Source organism: Aphelocoma coerulescens, chromosome 6 (genome assembly GCF_041296385.1).
Source record: "Aphelocoma coerulescens isolate FSJ_1873_10779 chromosome 6, UR_Acoe_1.0, whole genome shotgun sequence".
NCBI classification, from domain to species: domain Eukaryota; kingdom Metazoa; phylum Chordata; class Aves; order Passeriformes; family Corvidae; genus Aphelocoma; species Aphelocoma coerulescens.
The window spans coordinates 30,333,658-30,361,644 of NC_091020.1; the positions used below are offsets into that span (position 1 = coordinate 30,333,658).

The window sequence follows — 27,987 nt, forward strand, 5'->3', positions numbered from 1 at the left end:
ATTGCAATGGCCTTCAAGATACTCTCTGCCTTCCTTTGTTTTCTTATAAACTGCTCCACAAACAGCTGAGAGATCTAAAGTGTCTCTTAAAACCTGACACTAGAATTCTGGTTAAGCTTGCCAAGATTCCTGTGTTAACAACGCTGTTTTATTCAGGTAGGTACAGATTTTTCCATGCCTCCGCCCCTTACACATTCTATTTATTTAGTTCTTTTATGCAGATTCCTGTACCTTTCACAATGGATTGTGACTCACTTCAAACCCTCTCTCCTCTTCCTTCCCCCTCTCCACACCACGGCTGACAATATTTACTCAGTTTCTTTAGAACCTCTAAAGAGCATGAATTCTAATGTTTGAAGTTGGATCACTTTTGATTAATTAAATATATATTATGGTGGTGCCAGCAGCATGACTATAATTAAAGCTGTACTGGGTTGGTTTTTTTTTTATTTTAATCAAAAGCTCTGATTTTCAAGTGTTCCCTCACTCCTATATGTGCCTGCTCCCTCCCTCTCTTGCTCCATGTCTCTCCTCTCCCCCATCTGTGCTCGCTTCTGCACACAGGCTCACCTGCCCATTATCTCTCAACACCTGCACTCCCAAGTGCTCCTTAGCTGTGGAAAATCCTCCTCACCTGTCAGAAGGGCAGGAGGCCAAGGGCATCCCTCCAAAAAGCAGCCCCCAGCAGCCACTTCCCTAGTCCCTCCCATGGCAGCCATAATACAGAGACAGAAAATGAAGCCATGCTATGGAGAAAGGGAAAGGGGTGAGTCTGAATGCATGGGCTAACCACACCATGAAGGCAAAATTAAGGTGGTTCAGCCCCTTGGACAGACAACGTGTCCACCACCAAACAGGCAGCTCCACGGTTCTGTATTTTACTGAGCTAAAACACATATTTAGGCTGTTTGAGACATCTCAAACACTAATACAGGACACTAAGAGGTGCCACTCTTCAGCTGCAGTGACAACCATGTTACTTGGAGCCTATTTCCTTTCTCCAAGCGCTCCAAACGAATCAAGAACAAAGCACTGAACATGCAGTGTTGCCCTTTACTCAAAGCTCTTCCTTCTCCCAACACTGCACAGCTTATCACAACCAAGCACTGTGGCTTTTGCAAAATCCAAGGGAAAATCCAGCAGAAATTTTGGTTTTATAGAGACAGAAAACAGGCGGCTAACGAAAGCAAGCAGAAAAGCCCTGAACACCCTTAGCATAATCCAAACTCAGCTACTGTAAGCACATCCTAGAAAACTTAGCTCTCAAAACACAGCTGTGACCTTGTGACAATCCATGTGAGGGGAAGCTCACACGGCCTCAGTCGAGCAGAAAGCTGCGCTGCTGTGGATGCAGCGGTGGCCCAGAGCCTGTCTCTAAGGTCTCAGGTCACTCAAAGGACATCATCAGTGTGAAACCAGGCCAATGATAACAGGTTTTTTAAGTAATTTGAAATGCTGGTTCCTCAAACACTAATCAGCAATGCCTTTGTTGTCATGTGGTTGTGTATTTTAGAAAGCTTTCTAAAAATCTGAGTAGCAAGATACCAAAGGAAGACAAGCAGGTACACAAATGGAAGAATAATGCAGGCCTGAAGTTCATTATTATAATGATTTCATTTTGGATAAGAGAAATTTATGGAATGAAAGCCTTCAAGTGAACAGCCACTCTGACAGTCTGCACCAACAGGGGCCCATATTCTGTAAGAGGCAACAACTAAATTATGACAAAATCCAAGATATATTTGTTTGTAAATAATCAGCATCTCTTTGGCATTGTACTTAAGTTCTTGCCTGTCAGTTTGCTATTCAATTACAAAAAGTACTTTCAATACAATCTTTCAAAATGAATATGTGTCCCTCAACTAATACTGTATTATTGCAACACCTTTTTTATGAGTCCACATATTTTTCAGGAAAAACACAGTCTTCAAAACATATCACTAGAAAGGCAGCTAATCCCTCCCAGATCCAACAACTACATATTCCACATTGAAATATTGTGGCTAACTAAGCCCATTATAAATTTAAAGCCTTGCCTTGAAAAGGGACATAGGGTAAGACTGCATGAATAATTCCAAAGTGCTTCATAAATGCTTGTTGAAACAGTAAACCTGTTTTTATGGATGAAATACAGATGTTGGCTAAGTCATATGTAGGGCTGGATGAGAGCTGGGAATTGAATTCAAGTCATCCAAGCTGATAAGGTTTTGCCCAGTTACCATGTCTTCATTTTACCAGATCCCTTTTCCTTGACAACTCACCTCTTGTGCAAATGACTCTGCTTTCTTACGCAGGTTCTTTTCCAGCTCAAAGTTTACATGAAGCTCTTCATACTCCTCTACTGCCAGCACAGACACTGTTTATAAGAATAAAAGAAGATCAGAAATAAAAGTGGAACAGATCAAAAGAAGAACTACTGTTTGATTTACCCAGATAAGCTGCTATTCCCTAGTACCATGAATCCCAGACTGACAGCATGACCTAGTTTCACATTTCCATACAGTCTTCTTTGCAATATTTTCTTAAACCTCACCACACATATGCACAATTACTGATCTTCTTAATAGAGTAATACTCCCCCTCCTTTTCAGACTCAAAATCTCCAGTAACAGGCATTAAGTACCACAGACCATATTTTGCCTCTCTTTGCCTCAAAAGAGCTTTGCTGAATCTACCAAGGATTATGTTATTCTTGAGGAATGTGTATTTGTTTATCTGGTTTGGAGATGAGCATAACAGTTTTTAAAGGTAGGTACAGTCAGTGGTAATTTAGACACTGGGATACACATCCCAGCTCACCTGACTCACAAAATGATGCTAACTTAAAAAAGCAAATAAGCAAAAACCAACCACACACACCAAAAATAGCCAACAAACTATGACACACTTAGAAAGACTTAAGATAAATTCGTCAACTCTGACTGAAATGCACTCAGTGCACAGCTCCAACACAGTGCCACATAAACACAGGATACAGGAGGTATTGAATACTTTGGTAGCTCATTTCATGCATACAAACAAATCTTGCTTTAATTTAACTCTTCCTTCCAGGAAAACAGGCACATGTGAAACCAGAGGTTGTTCTTTTGATAATGCTTAGAAAAAAGAAAAAATTTCAGAAAATTTTCATCTGCCACACTACCCCATCAAAAGCTTCAAGCGAAACTGTTTAATCAGCTGTTCTGAAGTTTGGTGTTTTAAGAGCCTTCAAGTACTGCCTGTCATAGGCTTAAGCAATGCAGACACATGGAAGGGGTAAGAGATGGACACTTGGAGAAAGCTTACAGGATTTGCCCTACTATATCTCAGCCAGACCCATTGTCTTCCACTTCAGAAAAAAGTGAAATACCCAGTGAGGCCTTTTACCAAACAATTTTTAATTTCTTAAGGCTTAGTAAGCAACAAGAGGAAAGGGCAGAGTAATCCAAGGCACTAAAACCTTTTCCCTCTCCTCTAAACTTCTTTGGGGTCAACTATCACTCATGTAGAAGCACTCACCTTCATTAAGCAAAAGCTTTTCTTTTCTGAGCCCTATCTCCTTTTAGACTTCCCCTGCCCTGGTTTTACCTCTCTTCTCTTTCCAGTAAAGGAAAATTTCTGATTTTCTTTCATCATTTGAAAATCATACTTCTTACATTCTAGCACTCCTGCCTTTTTCCAATCATCCTCTGAAAACAAAACAAGTTGCTCCCAAGTCTTTAGACCTTCAAAATTATAAGCTGTGTCCCAACTAAAAGGAAGACTGGTGTAATTATTTAGGAAAACAGGAGATAAAGGTTCAAACTCCATCTCTGTGAGGGACTGTGCCCCTGCCCTCGTTTGCTGTTTGTGTCACACAGGAAAAGTTTTCCTATTTTCACGTAACACCTGCTATTTACATTGTCACATTTGTCTGGAGTACAGAGAGTCTGGCACAGTCCATGTGTTGATGCAGTGCCTGCAGCAACAAGGTCGAGTGTCAGATCTGGACCACAGTCACTGTTCTGTAATCTACTCTTTGTACTGCAACAGAAAAGCTCTGAAGCTTCTGCAAAGGATGTAGCAAACTCTTAGAGAACCTGCTGTGACCACACACCTCTGTTACATTTTTCCAACAGCTTTTGTTGCTTATTAACTTCAGTTGTCAAAACAGCCTTTTCTTCTTTCAACTTATTTACCTAGAAAAGTATAAAGAACACATCAAAAACAAGAGCATTTTAGTTAATGGCATAAGGCATACAGCACATACATAATGCAAGCAGTATTTTGCTGTCAGTAGTTCTGTTTCCTAGGTTTGGCTTGATGCTGGGGTTTCCAGAGGGATGGAAAGCATTTTATATGTTATAACAGATGTCATAAAAGGGTTATGAACTAATCCTCCCATGGCACGTTCCAGTCACAGCTGCAAATATAACATCTCTGGAACCTTTCAGGATCAGGTCCCATAGCACCTGGTTGAAAAATTACTTGACTGTTTGCATTTTAATATAGTCAGACTCCTGGGTTTTTTTGTTTTTTTTTTTTTTCCTGGGCTCTGTTTATTGTCCAAGTGCTGTCAGCTGTGTCTTTCTGAATGCAAGTGTTGCACAGACAGGAAGAGCCACTAAGTCCTGATTTGCATCAGTACATGGCTTATCCAGTTTTCAAGCAGGAATGAAACTCTGCTGGCTTGAAAAGCCAATTTGCTGGTCTAATTACCATGACACAGCACTGCCAATGGCTAAACGTAAGGATATACTCAATGAAGTAGCACCAGTGATTAAACTACAGTCCCACAGAAGTATTTCTTACACATCTACGGGTTTCAGGAAATCCAAAGAAGCTGCAGGCTGTGAAGGGTGAGGGGCTGTCAGGAAGGGGAGGTGACAGTTGTAATATGGGCATTAGAACAGATCAAACAGACAAGGAGAAGTCATGTGCCAGCTACAGTGGCAGACTGGACTGTGACGTAGAGGGTCCCTTCCAGGGACATGCCTTAAGTGATCCATCACTGGCAGGACTTGAGATTAGACAGTATTCAATTAACTTCACAACTGAGCATTTTTAGCAGAATAAGATACAGAAAGTACCGACTCCACACTAACATGGTCTCGCCTTCCATGGTACAATACATACTTCTTCAATTACTTCTGCAAGTTTGCACCTCAGGTTTTCCAGTTCAATGGCCAAGGTCTTCTTTTCCTCATGAACAGATACGATTTGATCTCGCAGCTCTGCAGTTTGAGGAAGGAAATGAAGAATATATTTTATTCGAAAAACAACAACAAAGGAAATGTCATGGCAGTGCAAGTACAGCTGAGTATGAAACACCTGAACTATGTATCCAGCATCAGTTGTAATCAAGGAACATCCTCAATAATTTATGAGCTTTGCATAAGTGTCAAGTAACAGATCTATAACTGGGCCACAGTCTCAGCTTTACTCTGTTGAGGTAAGCTCCTTGTTCAGTCCTGCTGTCTTTATTTGCATTCTGAATGATTCATTTCCTGCTATAACAGGGCCAATCCTGCCACCGAAGAGTGTCCTCAGTCCTGCTCAGGAGACTGTCACATCACAGAGACTCTGGTATGGAGGCAGCAGAAAGTAATTTTTAAGAGGCATCCTTTAAAACAAATTAATGCACTTCAATTCTTTTTGGATCGTGAGTTCTTGTCACAAGGGAAATAAACAAAACAACAGGCAGTTAATATCTGGGAGGTTTTCACTGAAGAAATTGTCCTGAACAGCTGCCAATTTATAGTCTTTGCAACATTATGTGAACAGAGTCAGAATATAACCTTTACTGATGGAAGAGCTAATGCTTGTAATTTTCCCCTCAGAATTTTTGTTCCTTAATTATTAAAATATGAAATAAATTAAATTCACAATGGAATAAAACATTTGATTATAATAACTTCTTAACAGGAGATCAGTTTGCATACATAATGTATCAAGGTTTAGGTTAACATAAAATCACCACAAAAATCAAAATTTATTGATATATATTAGCTTTCAGTAAGTACTCTCATTCCCCACCTGCTTCCAGTATTTCACAGCACTGCTGTTCACTGAACACAAGCCATGGGTTGAGAAAATTATGGCTAATCAATTGCAGATGATGATGACATGCTGGATGTCACTCTGTTTGGTCTCACATCTTGAAAACGTCCATTCTACACCAGCATCCCCCCTTCCCAGTTCTGGAGCCTCAGATCTATTGTCCTCTAAATCAAAGGCACACAGTTTCTAAAGCAAATAAAAAGACCCATTTTCCCAGAAGATACACATTGTTCGTTTTAAGGATTTGTGCTCTCCAGAGAAATTTATGGGGAAAAAAGTCTCACTGAAATTCATGGTACCTGGATTAATTCTGGTTTTACAACACATATATCAACCTCACCATCCAGAGATGAAGGCATATCCACATACCACAGAGAGCCTCAGATTTTACTGCCTTATTCGTGTATCCTCACAGAAAAGTCGTGGGAGGGAAGAAAGCATTCCAAGAAACATTCAGTACTTTCTTGAATGGTGAGAAGGCTAAAGGACTTAGAAGAGCCCCTAAATACCACTTTTCATGCTTTAATGAACTGTTCATCAAGACAGAAAGCAGATGCATCAGAGCCTTTCTACAGTATTTCTCTAGTTTGACCCTGCTACCCTCCTAAAAATGCTCCCATCTGATCTGCTGCCAGCGTTTGCTCTCTAAATGTACTCTTGACACCTTTCTCCAATAAAGGCAGGAGGTATTCCAGAGTCTTATTTCTCATTCACATGGGTTGCATGGTGTGCATCACACCATTTGCTGCCTCTTTTCCTACATCTATAGGGTATAAATCTGCTGATTATAGAAGGGTACTGTGACACCTTATTTCTTGGGTGGGATTGTTCCACAAGCATTTTTACAGTACACATTTTTCCTCAGTGATACTTTGTACCACTTCATTGTGGCTGCTGCACTCAAAAAGACAACAATTAACAAGGTCATACTGAAAGTTCAGAAAATCTGTACTTAAACATCATTTGCTACTCTAAGTTACAGTCTGAAAAACAGTGAAAGCTTTTTTTTTTAAGAAGTTAAACACCTAATCTCTCCTGCCACCCAATCCAGAATGTGGGTGTTCCCCTTTTTTGGATACTATGACACAACAATACATAAAATCATGATGATTTCATCACAGAGATGAGAAATAAGGCTGATTTTGGATGATGGAAATATAAACTGGCTTTCAAAAAAGAACCAGAAATTTCTGAAAAAAAACCACAGATCTGTCTTATTAATATACTTCCATGTTCTCAAGCTTTGCTGTTTTACCCAGTACAACAGTTCCTTTTTAAGCTGCTTGTTTGGTAATAGCTCTGGAACATGAATGAAGTTTGTGCATATGAAGGTACATAATGGAAACAGAAATGGAGAGTCCTGGCTGACAAGCTCTGAAATAATGACATTGCAGTTAAAAGTGACCTTGTCCTTCTACTTAACTTTTACTTTGTTAAGGGTCTTAGGAAATATTTCTTTTACTGACTCAGTAGCACTCAACTCTCTTAGGTGGGTAGATCTCATTTTCCTACTGCATTAAGTTCCTCTGCAGGCTGTATATCCCCCACCATTTATGTTACACACTTACCAGCCCACCGTGTTCTTAGTCATTCCTGGAAATCCTTTGATTCTGACCACTCCCAGAAGCATGACTTGGAACCAGACCAGCCTCTGGTCCAAACCAACACTGCTGTTCTTAAGACAACTTCTGCCTGGAGTGGTGGTGTAGGATCAGCAACAACACTCACCTTTTATTTGCTGCTGACAGTGCACAGAATTGCATGATCCAGAGGTAGCTTCTGTATCCGTGGATGATTCGTCCTCATCAATGTTAATCTCTTCAGTGATAATTTCTGGGCCCAGTTTGGCCATATAAAGCATGCTAATTCTTTTCAAGGTCTTATTTTCTTTGTTCAGCTGAAAGGTGAGAAGGACAAACAGCAAGAAGCGAGTTAGTCTGTCTTTAAGACGCTGGGCAAGGAAAAAAGTCAACTTTTTTTTTCCTTATCATTAAAAGATGTATCAAACAAAGAAGACAAAGTAACCTTAGATTACATGTTCCATCCAATATTAGAGTGGTTTGAAGATGGGATGCTTGTCCACCTTCTCCTCTGAGAGGTTTGAATTCAACATGATGCTTTATCCATGCCCTTTTTTCCTCTCTAGTACTTCTGTTTAATTACTACTGTGTAGGTTCAAATCAATCAAACCAGCTATCAAGCTGACTTAATGCTACACATGCTTTGTGATAGCTGCTTCAGCTCCTCACCTTTAAACATGTCAGGAGTCCCAACTGAATGACCTGAAGAAGAGTTTGTGTCCCTGAAAGCTCACCTGGTTTTCCCAGCTGTATCAACTGGTTAAATAAAAACTCTTACCTTCTCTTATGCCCTATTTTGCTTATAAACTACAAATACTACCACTACTATATTCGTAGTCACAGCAGTATTATCTCAGAATTCTTTTGAGTTATTACTGTAGAGTCAACATACATGAAATGAAAGCCATCTCATAAACCAATTCTTTATGGGTCAGACCACAAGTCAAAAACCACTTTAGGTTGGATCCTTAAACATATGACTGGTTGGTGGATGGTACAGAAGAGATTCTGCAAGGCATCTCTGTCTTGATCAGGAAAAATTGAACCGAAGCCACTGCAAATGTTTAATTCCCATCATCTCCTTCACTGTCCTGCATCCAGACACCCCCAGCAGCAGCTCTCTGTAAGCTCAGCACAGCCTCAGGGGTGTTCAGGTAAATGTCAGGGTGACTGCCCACCCAACCAGCCAAGCATTCCCTGTGCCCAGGTTTAAGAACGAGACTCAATTTCCTACTAATGAGACACTACATGTCAAAGTCAACACTGACTTCAGAAGTCCAATATATAGCTTCAGAGTAAACATACACTGTACAGTTCATGTGACCCTGAATTTTTACCTAAGCCATCATCTTTGATCCCCCTTACCCTCAGCCCTTCAACTAGGCAAGATTTACTAAGGATCTTTTTCATCTCACTCCCAAAGAATGAAAGTGAGCAAGTGGGGAGAGTGGTGTGAAGAACCCCACATGGTTTAGTCAGCTCACAGCGACAAACAGCCCCACGGAGTAAAGAGAGTCTTTGAACTGCCCTTGTACGTGCATTACAGGGAAAGTGCAGAGAAGAAGACAAGTTGCATAAATGTGTTCATTTTCTTGCTTATATGCTGATTGTCTATCTTATGAATTCTAATATAGTGTCATTATGCAAACAATTAAGTAAATACCTCCAGAAAGTACATTGCTAATGCATCTAAATTAAAGTGATTTCTTGCTGGTGTGATTTTTACCATATCTAAGGATGTACTTTGGGCAGGGAATGGGATGGGGGGGACGGGGGGAAAGGAAAAAAAAAAGGCAGTCAGCATTGCTAATGAAATTTGGTTCAAAATTGCTGTAATCCATTTTCTGATGAAGTGGCTCAGATGCATTTTACACAACCAAAAATATATAAGAGAGATAAAAACATTCTTTAATAATAATGCACTTCTGATGAGATGGAATATAGAAAATTACACACTTGCTAAATTCATCAGACTAGACGCAATCAACAGAGCAGTGGAGGTCACCTTTCCCCTGCCCTCACTTTGCTTTCATAAACAATCACCTGAAATGTAATGCAGTGGTTGACTTTTTCCATTTGATTTAGACATTGAAATGCTCATTATTGTTTTCACACAGAGGAGTTCTAAAACTTATTTTCCATTTAACCTAAATGCATATGAAAACTAGAGATCAGGATGCTGGTCCATGAAAACAGAAACTACATTAAAATGGGTATTCTTTTTCTTTAAAGGCAGGAATGGTGTTTTGCATCTCGCATCTGGCTTTTAGTTTTTTGCCACTTCTAAACTATTTCACAACTCCACAAGATTACACAGAAACACATTAAGGGTCATGCATACAATCTCAAGTTTTAAATAAATAAAGAGATAAATAGGTGAGTGAATAAATAGATCAGATAAAACAGCATCACCATGATTCTTCTCACCTTAGAAGCCAAAGCCTCAGCACTTTCACGGCACGTCTTCTCAATTTCAAGATGGTTCTGAATACAGTTTACTTCCTCAATAACCATGTGAGAAACTAAGGGAAGAGTTCAAAAATTAGTCAGTGTTTTCCAGAGTTACACATGCCTCCCATGATCAGAAACAGCACATCTCCTTTTGCTAACTTTCAATGTAAGCATTTCAAATACAAGTGCCTTAGATAATCTGCATGGACAGGAACTGTTTTGAGCACTGAATACTTGGTTTGTTTCTTTAAGCAACTCTCTCAAGCCATGTTTACAGCATTAGAGCAACTGCAGAACTGAGCATAAACTTATGGAAGCAGAAGACCAGCAGGACCCTTCCTGACCATCCTCATTCCTCATCTGTATTTCACTAACACTTGAGGAATCAGAATGAGATCTTTAGGATTATCCCTTAAGACTGCCATCATGACATTTTCAGAAGAGTGGATCCTTGATGTTTTTAATCAGCAAGATTAATGCAGGAGTATTACAAAGTTTCTTTTCACCTTCTGGTCCGTTTCTTATTTGAAGTCTCTCTGTGCTTGAGTTGGCCCTAAAATAAGCACCACGGTCTCACCTACCTTCACTGTCCACAACATAGATTCCAACACACTCACAAAATCTTCCCTGAGACCAGGGCCAAGATGGGGCTGTCTGACTGCATCTGGAACGTATGGCTGTGCTACTACACTTGATGTTACAGCTGGAGGAGCAAGAGACACATCTCTCCTCTGCAGCTACAGAATTGCTATTGCAGTTGTGGGTACACATCACTCTGTCAAAGCCAGGCAAAAGAGTGACCAAAAAGTTCTGGAACAAATCTTGTTTTGTAACATAGGAAACCAATGCAAGTCAGAAAAAATGTAAAAGTATAGGTACATTTTGGCTTGCATTCCACTTAACTTCCAGCAGTACATATGTACTTTAGTAGTGTTCAAAGTCTTTTTCTAAGGGACAGGTTTAAGGCTGCACAGGGGAGCAAAGCAGAAAACCCAAGAACAATTTTTCCATTTCTCAGGCTCATGGATGCAATTCCCCCTTGGCTCCTGGCACTCTCATCCATCCTAAGCAGCAGCCTGGACCATAATTCTGCAAGTCACTGCATGGCACAGATTCCTTCTCAGCCCAGTGTCAGGATTTCAATGCACGGAAAGGAGCTATTTGCAGCTGAACAACACTTTGAAGCAGGAACAAGGCTGGAAAATATAGTGTAAATACAGAGGATTTTTCCTAATAGGATTTCCTTTCCTTTTCATCAAGATAAGCTTTAAAACCTAGTGATTTTATACCACTGGGTAGAAGAGCCCCCTTGCCCTCTTCCAAGAGTTTTGACTAAAAACTGAAGAGCTATTTCAGCCCTCTTTGATACACAGAGGTCATCTTAATGACTATAAAACAGGACTTCAGGATAGGAAGAAGGAGGCCATCAACAACTGTTATTTATGCAGCTTTATACTTAGTATCAACTGAAGGTTTCATTGTTAAAGTTTTGTTGTTACCAGAGGAAACCAGCAACACATTGGTTTGCTGAGTAGCTGCACGAAAGACACAAAATCTACAAAAAAAGAAAAGGCAGGGGGGATCCTATTGGTAAATCTTGGTCTAAAAACTATATTCACATGAAGTCTTCTAACAGCAGAGAAACCAGACCTCTTTCTTTGGTTGTCTTTTTTATTTCCATTTCTCCTGACTATGGAGAAATTACCTGCTCCAAGTGCGTCACACCAGCTGCTACATTTAATTTGAGAGAGGAAAAGTTTTAGGTGGTACATGATCCTATCTCTTCTGTTTTTATTCTGCTGAGCCCTGGGAGCTCTCAGCAATGAGATGCTTTGGGCTGGATGAGGGAGCAGTGGAGATACAGAGCTGCTCCCATTTTACAGACAGGAATCTAATGGCCTCAAGCAAGGCTAAAGTTAGGAAACAAGGATCAGGCTCTCATGGCAGAACTAGGGATTACTCTTGGTTCATTTAAACTTAATTAACCTGCAATTATGATTAACTCAGGGGAAAAAAGTCTTTCCAAATTAAATACAAAAAATATATTATTTCCTAAGTCTGTCCAAAGTTCTTATTATGTCAATATTAATATTCATAAAGAAGCACTAAGTGGCCTGAAACATCTCTAACCTTGACAGTTTTTTTCAGGGGTAATAATAATCCGCAGCAAATGCAGGCCAACCAAAAACCACTTAACTAATTAGTAGTTGCAGTCACCGAGAAAACATGAATCAACACTGTTATTACAAGTGGCACATTTGAGTGGCATCTAATTATGACTTGATGAGCACGATACTTGCATTATCAACATTACTACTGCATCCCATCAGGGACTAAAAGCCGCTGATGGCATTGACTGCGAGAAACTCCCCCTCAATGGTACTGCAGCACCCAACAATCTCCTTGGCAGGGGCACCCTCACTAAATGACATGTTAAGCGTAATTACTGGTAGACATTGTAAATAAACAGGATTGGAAGTGAAAATTGTACCAAGTGCATAAGACACAATCTGACACATTGGAAGTGGCAGCCTTAATTGAGAGTTTCTTTGACTGCTCAAGATCATTTCAACTGCATTTCTCGGAGGACAGTGATTATAACTGTGGAGACAGACGGCATAATGGTATCAGCACTGCTGACAGAGCAGTGAATTAAATTGTATCTGCTGTTGTGTGAAAGCCTTGATGAGAGGTACAGATCCTTAGTGGTCTTATCATTATAACACAATGGTCATGTTGTCATCAACCTTGCTGGCTCCAATTGAAAAGAAATGATTGTGTGTTGAAGCTTTCCCCCCCACCACCACCTTCTATCTCTTGTGCTCAATAGAACCAATTTTCAGAGAGCTATGAAATCACGCAATAGGGCCTAAAATGCAGCTGCTTGGCATACAAACGGGGCCCCATTAAACTGGAATCACACACAATATGTGTTTATGCCAGGAGAACAAATAGAAGCTGAGTACAGGCCAAGTTTATTCACAGACACAAAGCCAATGTAGCTCTTCATCAATATAATTGCCTTTTATATTGTCGTTTAAATAATGGGCTCTATTATTGCTTTAAAATCCTAATATTCCTGGCATTTTATCACTATGTTTACAAGGTATGTCCTTTAAAAATGTGAAAGGAAGATAAAAGAAACCTATAAAATCTTACAACATCAAATATTACCTCAAATTTTAAGTCTTAACTACTTGACATTTTCTGCCACACTCCAGTATTCCTTATATCATAACAAAAACAAAACAGGCAGCCGTTTTTCCAGAGGAATTATACTTCCTTCTTAGGGAAAATTCTTGCTTTACAGAACAGTTACCTAGATCATTTAAGGCAGTAGACAATTCCTGTTGATTTTAGATTATTTTCCATAATTGTATCACACCAACTATTATAAAACAGAAGTGAGCGAATTCCTCTATTAACACAGTCACAGAAGTACAGACCATGTGATTTCCTTCTCCTGCATTAACTTCATCCACATTTCTGATGCTTCACCGTGCAGTTCACTGTACTGGCACAAACCAGACATAACAGACCACAATCCCATTGTAATTGTCTCTTCTAAGGAGCTATTCCACTAGGATACTTCCACTCCCATTAGATGTGCTTTGTTGCTTCCAGACACCATACGGTTTCAATAGAACCATTACCATGAAAGTGTAAAACTGAATATTGACATTCTCACAGTCCAGACAAGATAGAACTTGCACTAAAAATTACCACATGAGAGCAGTTTGTCCTAAAAACCTTTCCTGGTGTGTCTATGCTTAATGGACTATTACTCCTTCATGAAAAAAATTGCCATTATTATTATTATTATTATTAGGAATCTCAGCAACAGCATCAAATCCCACTCACTTCAAGCATGCATCATTCCAAAAGTCACTTGCAGAATCCAGGTGAGACAGAGCCACATTTGCACCACTGTATTTTCACCACTTTGCACCTTGAGGATGACTACCTGTGCCAGAGAGTACAAATGCTGTAACAGCATTTAGTCTGAATATGGACAAAGTCTCACTGGACTAGCTCCTTCAACATAGCTTTGAAGAAGAAACAGCAAATGGACCCGAATCTCAGCATTCTTAACACTGCTGTAGAGCATGCAGAATTATGTTCATAATTGTCTACATCAAGAAAATCACACTGATATTATCAGCTTACTTTTCTGAAACTCCTCCAGCTTTTTGACAGCCTCATCTCGTTCTTGCTTGATTTTGTCACACTGTAGAAGAGAAAATTGAAATGAAACACTGATCCCAGTTACTTAATTAGCAGTCACAACATGTAAAATCAACCAAGATCAATTGCCAGCACAACAATGTACAAAAGCCTATCAAAGCATTTCTTTTTCCCTTCAGCCATGTAAGATCGATGGAAATTATGCATTAAAAATTCACTACTCAGAGTATTTCCTAACCAAACCGGCATGCTCTACTTGATTTAGGTTCCAATTCAGAGCTATTCTGAAAATATTTTAAAGAGACACATTATCCAAAACTGATATAAACAGTTATCCATGTTACACTGACAGTAGAAGCAATACTTTGCATGCCAAAAATAGGCTGTAAGTGTAGTTTCTTTAACACAAATAGACTCAGGAAAGAGGCCTACATTTCTATACCTACCATGTGCAAGGAAAACCTCAAAGCCAATTATCAGGGACATGCTGTTTTTAGTTTCATAACATCATGAGGAAAGCTTCGGCTTTGTAGAGAGAATGACACTCATTTTCATGCTTTAAGGAGTTCCCATCACCCCATTTTTATTAATTTTGTGGTTATTGCTAACACTACACAGGTCTGCAATCACTGATCTTACGATGGAACGGTTTCTTCAAACAGAAAGAATAAAACAGATGTTAAATAAAGTTCTCTAAGAAAACCCATTCTGTAAGTCAATGAAAGAACTCAAAGAAATGAGTAAAATTCACAAGAGACACAGTCAGTGATTAATCACAGTGTGAAAAACACATGACCCAGGGGGAAGTATGACTGGCACACAAGGTGCCTTACACACACATCCTTCCTCACATGCGGCTGGGCATGTTCACGGCAAAAAATCAACCTAAGACCATGAGTTAACTTCTGGAAGAGATCTGTGTGACTGAGCTCCTTACAGTCCAACTCCAATTACAAGGATGCTGGCCACTGGAACAGAACTGGGGGAAAAAAAACCTACAACCCTGAAATGATTTTGCTCGATTTTCAGTTTTTCCACATGAGGAGCCACTTTGAGTTAGCTGGGAAAGGAGCCTGCTGTTAAGCAACAAGAAGGGGGAGAGTCCGATTCAAAGGCAGCCAAATTCAAGAGAACTCTTCTATCAGCTATAGAGGACCTTGGATGAGACTCAAAGAAGGATCTGCACTTGGGCAAGGCGAGGATGCCACTGGTGTTGCCTCAGAGGCAGCTGATGGATATCTGGGGAGCAAAAGGAGCTGCACTCAACAAGCAATCTCTCTTCTGATGGCAGTGGGGTGATGAGGCTTCAAGGGACAGGGGCTGAGTAGGGGGACAGGTCAGTCACCAGCTGCTCTAAGGACTGTGAAACAAGGAGCACAAGGAGCAAAGACGTGCTGAGCAAGCAGCGCCAGACGAGGACTCACCGTTTCCTGGGGCCCTGTTAACAAAGAACCTGTTAAGAGAATCTTGCACAGGAGAGCTAGGGAAGGGAAATCTGTGCATGAATCTTGCTGCTCACTGCCCTCCCTCTGTTTTCTCAGTCAAAATGCGTGTTACCTTTGTGGCAGAAGTGCAGTCAAAGAGCAGAAGGCAGTGAAAGATGCAGAAAGCGTTTCTGGCTATTCCTGCAGAGCACAGTTCACAGTTCTGCTGTAAGAGGGGAATTGGTGTGAGCTGCTGCTGCCTCTATTTCCCAAGAAAGACACTGCAGCCACACTGACATACTTCACCCACGGATTTTTCTGCACACTGCAAGCTTTCAGCCCACTGCACATTAAGTGAGCAAATGCCTTTAGTGGTCAGTTTAAAACCCAGAAACATTAGCATTTTAAGGATCTCATCTGTTGCCTGAGGACGCCAATGACACTTTCCTACTGATGGAAACCTTGATGTAGAGGACATAGCACACTCCCTATCCCAACAACAGGAAAAACTCCTTTTAAAATCCTCCAGGCAGCACGCTGTAAGGCACAGCAGCTTTCCCTGTGCAGGGAAAGGGGAAGTTAAATGACCTATTCCACTTCACCTCGAGTGCTATTTGCAGAGAGAGCTCCATTTGGACCACGGCAAGCTGACTATTCTCCTCATAACTGCGACATTTCTCTGCACAATCAGGGTCTCCAGGCTTGGGTCTCTGCAGAGCAATTCCTGCTCCCAGTTGCAGCTTTCTCAATACTTTCTTTTTGCTGCTACTGTGCTTCAGAATGAAAGAGGAGGAAGAAAAGGAGAGCGGGAGATTGCTGCCCTTGCTGAAATGATCAATGGAAAGCACTTTGCCTTCTGTCTTGCAATCAGAGCCATGCAAGCAGAGCTGTTATAGGTCCTTCCAAAAAAATACCCTGGTTTCTCTTCTAAGAATTAGGAAAATATGAGATTCTCTCTAACTACTTAAACTGTTCCAAATTTGAAATTTCTACAAAAATAAAAAGCCTATAAACTATGTTTCATAGTAAAAAATACTCTTGTTTCTCTTCTAAGAATTAGGAAAATATGAGATTCTCTCTAACTAATTAAACTGTTCCAAATTTGAAATTTCCACAAAAATAAAAAGCCTATAAACTATGTTTCATAGTAAAAAATACTGTCACCTTTTAAAATAAATTGCCCTTAACCTTTAAAACTCAAAAGTTTAAAAATCAAAATTTAGAACTATGAGCTGCTCATAAAATGCTCCACAGAAGCCTTAGAAGTTCATGATCACCTCACTTTTCAAAAAAGCAATTTGAAGCATACACAGTAGAATCATTAATGGACAAAAGTATCACTATTCCTAAATATTAGAAGGCAAATAGTGTAACATTACTCTAAAATCTGCTGTTCACTTTCCACATTCAAGCACATGCAACTGTTCAGGAGAAACAGTTTCCATGTACTTACTAAGCTTGCCCTTGTCAGTGTTAAGGGATAGCTCCATATTAAAGAGTGCCCTTGAATAAAAATAAAGAAGTTTGTAACTCCTGAATTGCCAGTCAATTTTCTGTCTTTAACTTAATTAAGAGTTCCAGCTTCTCTGCAAAGCAAAATAAGCTTTTATTCTACTTTATTGAATATATCTAGTATTAGTAATATAATATTTATACCACCATTATCTCACTTAAAAAAAACCCCAACAATGTAAACAGACAATATTGCAGTCCTGAACTGGCTATAGGAGTCAATATAATCTCTTAGCAGTAAAAATACATTGCATTTGTATTTTTAGAAATTAACAGTCCAGTTGCCAAAATTAATTTTGTGAATAACTCCATATATTCTTCATGTTTGCTGGTTCAAGTTCAGAAGATTTGTCAATCCCACTCCTTTCAGACTTTTGCCTTCTAGGTACCCAATATACAAGGCAATACTTTAATTTCTAGTTTCTTGTGTATTCTCCACTAGCAGGCTTCTTTTTTGCCAACTATTTTGCACATAAGCTCCCACAGAATTCAGTAAAAGGCCTTCAAAGGGCAAAAACAACAGGGAGATTGTTCAGTCCAGATATTAAGATGCAAGAAGCTCACGTAGTAGTCATATAGTCAATTAAACCATTGCTAAGCAACACAAGACACAATTCTTTCCCGTTTACACAGATTGTGAAATGTATGCAGATTTAATGCTTGTTCTAAAACTGTGAGTTTGGTGCAGTGCTCTGAAGTATCCAATGACATTTGCAATACCCTGCTTACAGAAACAATGAGCATGTCATCAAGGCAGAATCCCTTCCCCATTCCCACTAGGTGACAAAACACATAACCCACTGCATATGTGTGTTTTAACAGAGCAAACACCATGAATGACGTAACACAGATACTGTATTACACCTACTGTTTTGGATAGCTGTCTTGCTTTTTTTTTCCCCCTACTGGCAGCATGACAAAACACTGTCAAAACCAGCGTTCAGAGTCATTTCTATCTGATTAGCAAGTAGTCAAATATTTATTCATGATCTGACTCTGAATATGTCAGAACTGCATATTAAGTCACCCACATTTGTGTGCAGCTGAACGGTAGTTATGCATTTTTGGGGGGCTGGTATGAATGTTTTGTTGGTTACATCAATAAGAAAAGGTGACCTAAGAGACATAATCTGCCAGTATCATTTTGGCTCCATTGTTTCTGAAAGTATTTAAAAACACTAACACAAAATACCTGGGGAAATGTTGTCAGAGACTCCACCAGTGGTCTCCAAATTGGCAGTTTTGCAAGGCAATGAGGAACAGACACTGTGGATCAAAGATCTCATATTTTGCTCCTGAATTTTTGTGATTATTAGCATCCTTTTAAAGCAGCAGTGCTTTGAACAAAGTAACCCACGTAAAAGTCAATTTACTTCCTAATTTTAAGAAAAAATACAGAACAAAGAGCATACATTTTCAAAAATTAAAATTATATCTTAAGTTAGCTGCCAATTATCCACCAAGTTCCCTGTGTCTAATGGAAACTAGGATAATTTCTGCATGCACAGCTCATTTTTCAGAGCCATACAAGTATAAGAGTGACTTAGAAAATATTCCACCAAGTGTATCAAAAGCACATACACACAGACTGCTATTTAATTCCTCTGTGGCACTTTCCACAAACAGTCTGCAAGTCACCTGCTAAAAAAATTAACTTCTCATTCTCCTGTCGATGCAATTCTGTGACCACAATTGATACAGAGGAAGCCATTTGCTTACATTCACAGTGACAGACAGTGGCAGAAACTGAACAGAAGTCACCCACAACTTCCCAGACCCACAGGCAGAGAAAGTCTGTGATAGATTTTTCCAGTAGCAGGTTTGATCCTGCAGAGCTCCAACTAAGATACAAAGCAAGAGGTGCTAAAGACCTTTTGGGATTAGGGCCGTAACACAAGGAACAGCTTCTTCCAGTAATGGCACTGGAAGCAAATATAACCATGAACTCTCTATCAGTAGATTCTTTTTTTTTTGTGGAGGAAATGCACTGAGGGCCTCACACTTAACCACTTGAGCCCAAGCACTTAAACAATGAACCATGACTGCTCACACAAGCACACCAACTTGCAGGATGGAGTTTTTGGATGGAGAATACTTGCGTAACAACTGTAAATCCAGCCCCGAGCACGAGTTTAACTTATTTGCTCAGCTGGGAATGTAATCCTCATGTGCTCAAGCTTGGAGGATTTTCAGGTGTTATGCAAGTATTCTGAAAAACTTCAGAGCAGCCTCCAGCTGAAACACACAGGAGCAGCTAGAGATATGCAGCTGTAGGAAAGAAGTCTTGTGAGAGAGAGGAGCAAGGAAGCAAGAAGAGCAGAATGGAAGAAACCTCAGAACATCTCATTCCATCTCAATTTCAGAAATAAAAATTTTCACTGAAATTCCCTTTGAAGAAAAAAAAAACTTAAATAAAAAATGTAGCTCAGGAAAGTCTCCCCAGTCCTTCCTTCCCAAGCTAAACAAAGCTTTGCAGAAGAAACACCAAAGCTGATATGACTTGGGTTCAGGGCAAAGCTGCAGAGCCTGTTTTTCATGTGGTGTACACATGTCCTGGCATGACACTCCCCACATGTGACAGAAGCCAACAGCCAGCATGGGACAAACTAAAGGAAGAGAGCAGCAGAGGGCAGGATGCTGAAATCACTTCCAGCTGAGGAAGCTCCAAGGCTGCAAATGGTTTGGAGAACTGCAAGAGAAACCTGCCCAGGTGTTAAACATGCTCCTACAGGCCTCCCTTTCCGCTGTCAGAAACAGGATTCTGGGCTGGATGGAATCTTGGTCTAACTCAGTTTTATTCTCATTTTCTTCTGAGCATTTCTTCCAAACAGCAAAGACAGAGGACAGATTTCCTGGGATATCTGAGACTTTGGTGAAGGACAGCAGAACAGGAATGCAGCAACAAGCAAAGTGAAGAAAACAAGGAGGTCAGTGGATAGGAGGGAATGAAGAACAGTATGCTGACCTCAGTAGAAATACATAAAATCTTTGCTCAATCATAAGTGAACATAAGTTTCAAATTTTCTTTAATAATAAAAAAAGAGTTAAGGACAAGGTCTTCTCAATACAGCCTTGAATTGCAACATTTGGAACTAAAAATGACTCTTCCAAAATGACTTCAGAAGAAGCTGAATTAAACATACATGCCTTGGCAGCTAACAGGGATATGAAAACTAACAGGTTTCTTACATCTTCAGCTCACTCACAGTGGAGAAAGAAGAATTTTGTTTACAATACAGTGTAGCATTGACTCCCCTGCATTCCTCCCTACCTTCAGAAATCATATTCCTACATTCTGAATGTTCAGAAGGGCTGGCTGAGGGAAGCTGTTCTCTTTCTTTCTTTTCAGTAATTAGGTCCCCTGTGCAAATGAAGTTACAATAAAACAAGACTTAGATCAAAGAGAAACAATTTTATCTAAACACGTGACTTGGTCTGTTCTCACTGTAATCACAGGCAAACTTGGTAAAGCAGCAATCACTTAAAGTATATCTACAGGAACTTTTCTGGAGTGGGACAGCCAGAATAGTTGTGAGAGTTGCATTCACTGCTCCTTAAAACATAGGTACAAATAATATTATTAGTAAGTAACAGTGAACTCAAAAAAGCAGTCAACAATTTGCCACAGTCAACACAGTATTCTGGTATTTAGCCTTTTAGTATTAAATGAATAATCAACATATACAAACCTCTTCTTTCGTTTTCTTATTTTCTGCTCTAAGCTCTTCATATTCACCAATAGCTACACATGGAAAAAAAAAGAAAAAAGTTAATGTAGCAGTACCTCTTCCCAAATTTGCTCTCCATTTGATTAAATTGAAAACTCTTCTGTTTGTCTACACAGACTTCTTAAATAACATGGGTCATAAACTTCATTAATAGCCTATTAATATCTTATGAACTGGATATCCTTCTAGAATTGAAGCAATTAGGAAGTGTCTGAAAAAGATGGTAGCTCCCAAAACAATCAATTTTGATCAATGTAGAATTAAACAATCTTATTGATTGAGTTCAAAAATTACAAGGTGAATATACTGGTTTGCAGTGACAATTTCAAACCCACACTGGCTCAGGTTACAGATCAATCCTAGAAAGAATGGTTCATGCAATATATAGGTACCTGCACAGTAGCTGATCCCTGCACCAGGAAAACCAGGGTCTCCCATCCATCCCTTTACTTTGTCCCCATTTCTCCTTACGTACCCAAGATTCCTACCCACCTCCCATGCTCAAGAAGCAGGAAAAAAAAAACCAAAACAAAAACCAACAGGTAGATAAACAAAAAAGAAACCACGCTGGTGAAACAATGTATTTCCTACACAGGAACACAAAGGCTGTGCCTCTTCATGACTGCTCCACTGCCAAGCATTCCCTGTTCCCTTCAGGAATACAAGGGAAGAGACTTCTACCATCCAGATGCAAGAAAATGAGTGAAAACTGTATCAACAGATACAATTCAAGCTCCCTCATACTTGAAAACTGCTCATGTTCACTCGCCTTTAAGGCAAAGTCATTCTTTCCATTCAATACTCTACAAATGACTGCAAAATGTAAATACAGATTTGCCCCACCCTCAACAGCTCTCTTCTGTTCTCCACGAACAGAGAACTCTGAATCATTAGCCCTGAAGGAGAAAATAAATAACAGAATATTCTGGGCTATAGCTCTTAATCCACCCAAAACATATTCCCAGCCAGCCCTGCTCTTTCTTACAGTAAAAGGGTAAAACCCCAAAATAGCCAACATGAGTGAACACAGCATGTTCCTTCACAACAATGACCACACTTATGCACCAACTACACACTCCACAGCTCAGCTGGCCAGAAGGGACTGTCCTGTAAGCACATATCAATGCCCTTTATCAGTATTAAATTAAGTAGGTAACTTTGTATGCAGAAGCTCCTTTAATTGTAAAACTTAGTCTTTTGATTTTTAGTTGTGAACCTGTGTCTCCCGAACCTGAATTTGCTAACAAAATGTAAGTATTATCTAAATTAGATGTTTTATATATTAGGTACTTACTGTGGCTAAAAAGCACTTATTACTAAAACAAGGCCATAAGGGTAAAAGTATATAATGACTATAATTCACAGTGAACCACAGAAAAGACACCTTCATTTACACAGAGTGAGGTGGTGACTCTTCCTACTCTTTTTATTAAAAAATTAATCTACCCCTTTCCTAAAGCTACATATTAAAAACCACAAATTAAAAAAACCCCCAAACTTTAAAAATGCTACATGCATATATACTTCAGTATTTATATTGCAAACCAGGGTGGCCTTCAAGTAGATTGAGAGCCCTTCCATGCCAAATCAATAAGTAATGCCACTTCTGCACTTCAAACCTACTTATTTAATCAAAAAATAAGTAGAGCTGTCAAAGGAAGCAAGTATCATTCCACTGTTTATGCTTCCATATCATGGACCAGGCATGACTTTACTGGTACAGGCAAGAGAAAGAGCTGACAGTGCAAGAAGTCCTCTGCTCAAGATGAAACAAGCTATCCAGATCAAGTCATGTTTTGTTGGTAGAAGTAAACTAACACTTGCCTTTTTGGATATATCATTAGAGACAGAAATACCCCTGTCAGCACCAGAGGCTTTAATGGAGCTGCTGCCACCACATTCCTCCTCCCAGTGTACATGGAATAGGAAGAATCAGGCCAAGAACGTTGTGCAAACTCTCAAACAACAACGGCCTCCGACATGCACAGAGTGCATGTGAAGTGCTGTCAGAGGATAAACAAAAGCCAAAAGGGATCAATTTTTCCCTTGTTCCCCACTTTAGGCTCAAAGATCCCTTCTACCAAATCCAGGTGATCAGTACTTCAACAGGATGCAATATGGCACTAGCAGCACCAGCCAGATGCAAACTATGTCCAAATGTGCCTGGGCAGCATTTTTAACACCTCCTCCTGTAAAGGGGAATGTATGGGATGGCATTACACTCATCACTTTACAATGACTCAGAATACATAAAACTATTATCAGGCCTAAAGCTTACATGGGCAAAACAAGCTTTTGGTCACATATCAGTTGCATTTGCTGAAACTTACAAGGCTCAATTACCAAACAGTTGTTAATAAACAAATAAAAATCACCTAAGTACATGAAGGTAATTGTTAGGTAGAAATAGTGTAAGTCAGCTCCTACATCTGTGCTCCCATACACCTTGATTTTACTCAAATCTGTGGAAGTGTGTACAAGTTATTTTAATAAAACCCCAAATTTGCATCTTGCAGTCTTACAGCTTCCTGGAAAAAACAGGGCAGGGAAACCAGACACGCCACTGCCTGATAAAGACCAACCACTAAGTTCACACCAAAAGATTTGCCTTCACAAGTTCATGAAAATAAGATAGGGTTCAATACAAGAAACTGAAGTGGGAAAAACATTAATACATTCAAGCAAGATGTGTTCTGCTGGGGAATGATGGCTGCTGTGTATGAAGATATACACACAGGTACATGGGGAAAAAAATAAGTTGTAGAGCAGATGACTACACAGGGGAATAAGGCAGCCAACAAGGTGTCCTAAGAAATTTCTCTGGCCATAAAAATTACCCACCTGCCACAAAGAAGAATAAATTTTTCAGACATTAGGAGCTTGTCAATAGCAACATTTAAAAGGTACTGCTCTGAGATACTGCTGCCAGATTGGCAGTCTAGTCCGTGCCTTAGAAGATACATGATGTTCCCTTATTCAAAGGTGCTGACATTATAAGAAAAAGTTTTAAGAGATCAAATAGATCATAATTTTTAAAAAAGCATGCAGAGCCATAGTGTTTGGGACTAGAGACTGGAAATCATCACACCTCATCAAACCCAGCCAACAAACACAGAGCAAGGTTAGACCTTTCGAAAATGAAGAAAATCCAGGCAACATAAACACCTTTAGTATATGTGTGGTTAACAGCAGTTGTTAACCACTGTAATTTAGCAAAGTGACCAGAAATGTGGCTATGACAGTGGCAGTGCTGAAGTGTAATTTTACCCAGTTTATAACTCCAGACACTTTGACCACTGACTCCTGTTTTCAACTGAACAAAAAAGGGACTATTGCAGAAGATGACTCTGTCTTTAAGGGCAAGGTACCAGCAGTGCCAATAAAACCAAACAAGGCAATCTTCCAGGCAGGTAATCAACTACTGTTATGATTCAGCTGTTAGTCAAGTTTGCTACCATTCCTCAGGTTCTTCAACCAACCAGGTTTTGTTTGCCAAATTGTTTTGTGTTTAATTCTTACCCATAGGAATATAAGGCAAGTTGAATAGAAGTGTGCACCATTGGAAACATCACTAAAAGTACAGTTAGGCAATAGTATTATTTATGGCAGATCTGCTTTATTAAACCAAGCCATTTCAGAAAACTGTTTGAGGATTAAAACTCAAACAACACTTTAAAGTCCAAAATATCATCAATACAGAGATCTTGTTTCTTCATGATGCTCACCTTAAGCTCGGTAATGGAGCAAGCTGAAGAATGATCAGTATCAGGTATCTGAGTCTAACCCACAGGACTTGGAAAATTCAGCATGGGTGAAAGATAAGCAATCTTGCCCACAGATGGCTTCAGTGTCCTTGTTGCTGCTCAGAGCTCTGCCAAACAGCAGAGCAAATTTGCCCAAGCCCCAGAGAGCCTCACAGCTGCCACTGAGCATTGAGCAGGCAGCTACAAAACACCTGCCTCAGGTTCAATCTCCTGACCTTGGCTGGGAGAAGTATAAGCAGCAGCTGAAATGTGACAGCAGTCAGCCACATGCTGCTATCTGCCTTCCCTTCTACCTATGGCAACATTTCTCAGACAGTTCATTTACCTGGTGCCAGGCAAGTTTCTCAAGACTAGAAAATCACATCCTGAAAAAGAAACCAAGGAAATGGCTACTGAAGGAATGTTTTCTGAAACCTCTCCAAGCCAATCTGTGTTTCTCATAAATCCGACTACACATCGGGAATCTGAAGCCATACAGCACTCTGAACAAAATAAAGACAATACTCATTACCCCAAATATTCAGATCAAGCAGATCCTTCCAGCAACTGCATTTTTTTCTAAAATAATACTGTTGCCTACATTTGGAAGCAATAAACAGGAAAATTAAGAGACTCTGTTCAACAGACCATCCTAAAATTACTTGAGGGAAGTTGGTGGTATCTAAAATAGTCTTGTTTTGTTATCAATAAGAATGGAGGGGACACTATCTATTCAAATTTACAGTATATAAAGAGTAAGCAATTTTACTTACCTACAGGAACAATATGTTTTATTTTACTATTAGAATAATTTCATTTCTCTCATTACCTTCTCATTGCTTGAGCTTTTTACTCTAGGCACCAGACTCATCAAGTTAACACAATTTAACTACTGATTTAACTATGTGTGCTACCATATTTTTTGCTCAGTTTTAGATGTAAAACAGAAGAGGTTTTTTTTTCCCACGGGCTAACTTTTTGCCTACCTAAAACAACTTTCTCACCAGCCACATAATCACAAAAGTGTATGTTAGCATCACAAGAACACACTAGAACTCCTGTGTTTAGGGATGAACATCCACCAAGAGCAGAGCCTTACAGGACTGTGTCTGCTAAGTACAGCTTCTATTTCAACAGCTCAGGTGGATCTGGGACACCCAGTCCTCAAGTTACAGTAACTTTCCCTTGAACTAATTCCTCTAGTCCTGTAAAATTTCCTTAGACATTAAAGGATACCCAGCCCACTGGTGTAGAAGACTTTCAGAGAGCAGAACTGAAGCCCTGCTCTAAACAACTTCAATGGGCTCAGTTTTCTTTAAATAATAACCCAACTTGTCTTTTTTGCAACTGATTGTTGTCATTTTAACAAATGCCCTCTGGAGGCAACAGTACTGGAGGGAAGCAGTCAGTTAGCAAGAGAACCAGATTTTGAGCCTTACTTTTTGGTCTCAGATTATCAAAACACACAGATGTAAGATTATTGTTTTACACCCACTGAATCCTTCCAAGGCAGAATCTAACTTGTGTTGCTGGTAATCGTGAAATTCCAAAGCTGAGTGTCTAAGAAAAACCTAAAAAGTGCCAAAGCAGGTCATAAATAGTCCATTAATATCCAGATGAAACTTGGTTAAGAAAAGCTTCTGCTATGCAGCAAAGGTGAGGGAGTGCATTTATGATCAGAATGAATGACAGAAAATTGGGCACTTATCACACCCCTGTAATTTCACTCTTTTACACAATTTTGTCCAATAGGTCCTTTCCAAATAGCTCATCCCAGGCTCACAGGAGACCAGGAGAGCTCAGTTGTGGGAATTTCCAGCTGTGAATTCCAGAGTGGCTCCTTCACACCTCCTGCACATGAAGCTGTGGCACAGGAGGCAACACTGACCACTTGGTGCACAAGGAGATGTTCACAATTCAAACAAATCTTCCAACATTTGAATGTGCCTACCTGACTAACTAAGGCTGCACCTCTGCTGGATCAACCTGGCTCAGGGACAGACTGACCACAGGGGAGTTAAAAAAATGGCTTATGAGCACCCAAGCTCTTTTCCACGTGCCTTCTTGCAGAAGATTAAATATTACAGTGTTTTAGTTTCTGAGTCAAACTGTGCACTCATGAAACTGACCATGCTGAAATTCTGGACTGTTCTACTAAAGCACCGAAAGCGACTCACATCCAGCACCAAACCAGCCAGGATGGAACTACCAAAGCTCTACAGAAACTGATGGTGCACCAGGGCGAGCCCTGAGCTATCAGCGGGAAGTTTGCTCGCTTATGAGGACCGACATTGCAGCTGTTTGATGGGTCGGGTGGGGATCGGATCCTGCAGCACGGAGCGGGAGATGAGACACGCTGCCAGGTTAGGCACAGCCCGGCGCTCCACGCGAGGCTCAGCGCCGCGGAGGCACAGCGAGGCGGACACACTGTCAGCCTGGAGCTGTCCGGTCCTGCGGGCCCTGCGGCAGCCCGGCCGGGGCTCGGACCCAGCTCCCCGCCAGGGCAGCACCGAGCGGGCAGGGCCGGGCCGAGGCACCCACGGCCCATGTGCCGCGGCACCGCCGCCTCCCGCCCTCGCCATCGGCCTCTGCGACGGCCGGGCTCGCAGAGCCACTCAATCAACTGGGCTGGAAAAAGCCCTCCGAGATTATCCAATCCAACCCATCTTCAGACAAGAGCGGGCACCTGCGGGGCGGGCGCCCACATGGGGAAGAGCCAACACGTTCCACTCCCCTGCTTTATTTCATTAAGGCTTTTATTATTTCCCTTCTGCACGGGCAGAGCAAGGGGCCTGGGAGCGGGGCCGGGGGACGCCCAGGCCGCGCCCACCCCGCCGCGCCACGTCCCCCCGCCGGGCGCGGAGCCCTCGCCCCGCGGCGGCCACGCTCCCGCCGGCCGAGCCCGGGCCAGCGGCGGAGCGGGGGGAGCCGCTTTCTCCAGCGCCGGAGGCGGCGCCGCCCGCCCCTACCTTGGTCCTTCAGGCTGGCGAGGAGCTCCAGCTGCTTCTCCTCGTCGGAGCTGTTCATCCTGCCCCGCCACCGCCGCCGCCACGGGCCGGCGGCTGCCCCGCTGCGCTCCGCCCCACCGAGCGCGGCTTCACCTGGCAGCGGGCGGGCGGCGGCGGCCGCAGCCCCGGGGCGCGGCGGGCGCGGCGAGCGGCCCGGCCCGCTCCGCTCTGCACATGCCCAGACTCCCGCGGCGCCCCAGTGAGCATGTGCGGGTGCGGGCACGGCCGCCCCGGCCCGCGGGCAGCTCCGCCGGGCGGGACACACCCCGAGCCCGGCCGGCCTGGCGGCGAGCGGAATCGCTGATCGTTTCGGCTGGAATAGACTTCTGAGATCGTCG

General features: G+C 41.1%; 1 protein-coding gene across 4 annotated transcripts in view; it reads right to left on the bottom strand.

Moving 5' to 3' along the window:
- SHTN1 (shootin 1) overlaps positions 1-27,782 on the bottom strand; it is a 54,813-nt gene extending 27,031 nt beyond the window's left edge. For 2 of the 4 annotated variants that reach the window (XM_069020117.1, XM_069020116.1), the window contains exons 1-8: positions 27,611-27,782; positions 20,860-20,912; positions 14,217-14,277; positions 10,026-10,120; positions 7,747-7,915; positions 5,095-5,192; positions 4,076-4,157; positions 2,262-2,356 (exon numbers count right to left, since the gene is read on the bottom strand). In XM_069020117.1, coding sequence (XP_068876218.1) covers positions 2,262-2,356; positions 4,076-4,157; positions 5,095-5,192; positions 7,747-7,915; positions 10,026-10,120; positions 14,217-14,277; positions 20,860-20,912; positions 27,611-27,668 — 711 coding nt within the window. In that variant the 5' untranslated portion in view covers positions 27,669-27,782. Of the gene's footprint in view, positions 1-2,261; positions 2,357-4,075; positions 4,158-5,094; positions 5,193-7,746; positions 7,916-10,025; positions 10,121-14,216; positions 14,278-20,441; positions 20,532-20,859; positions 20,913-24,623; positions 24,801-27,610 lie in introns of those variants that run through there. The other 2 variants (XM_069020119.1, XM_069020118.1) reach the window with 2 other exon arrangements.
- Positions 27,783-27,987: the final 205 nt, after the last annotated feature.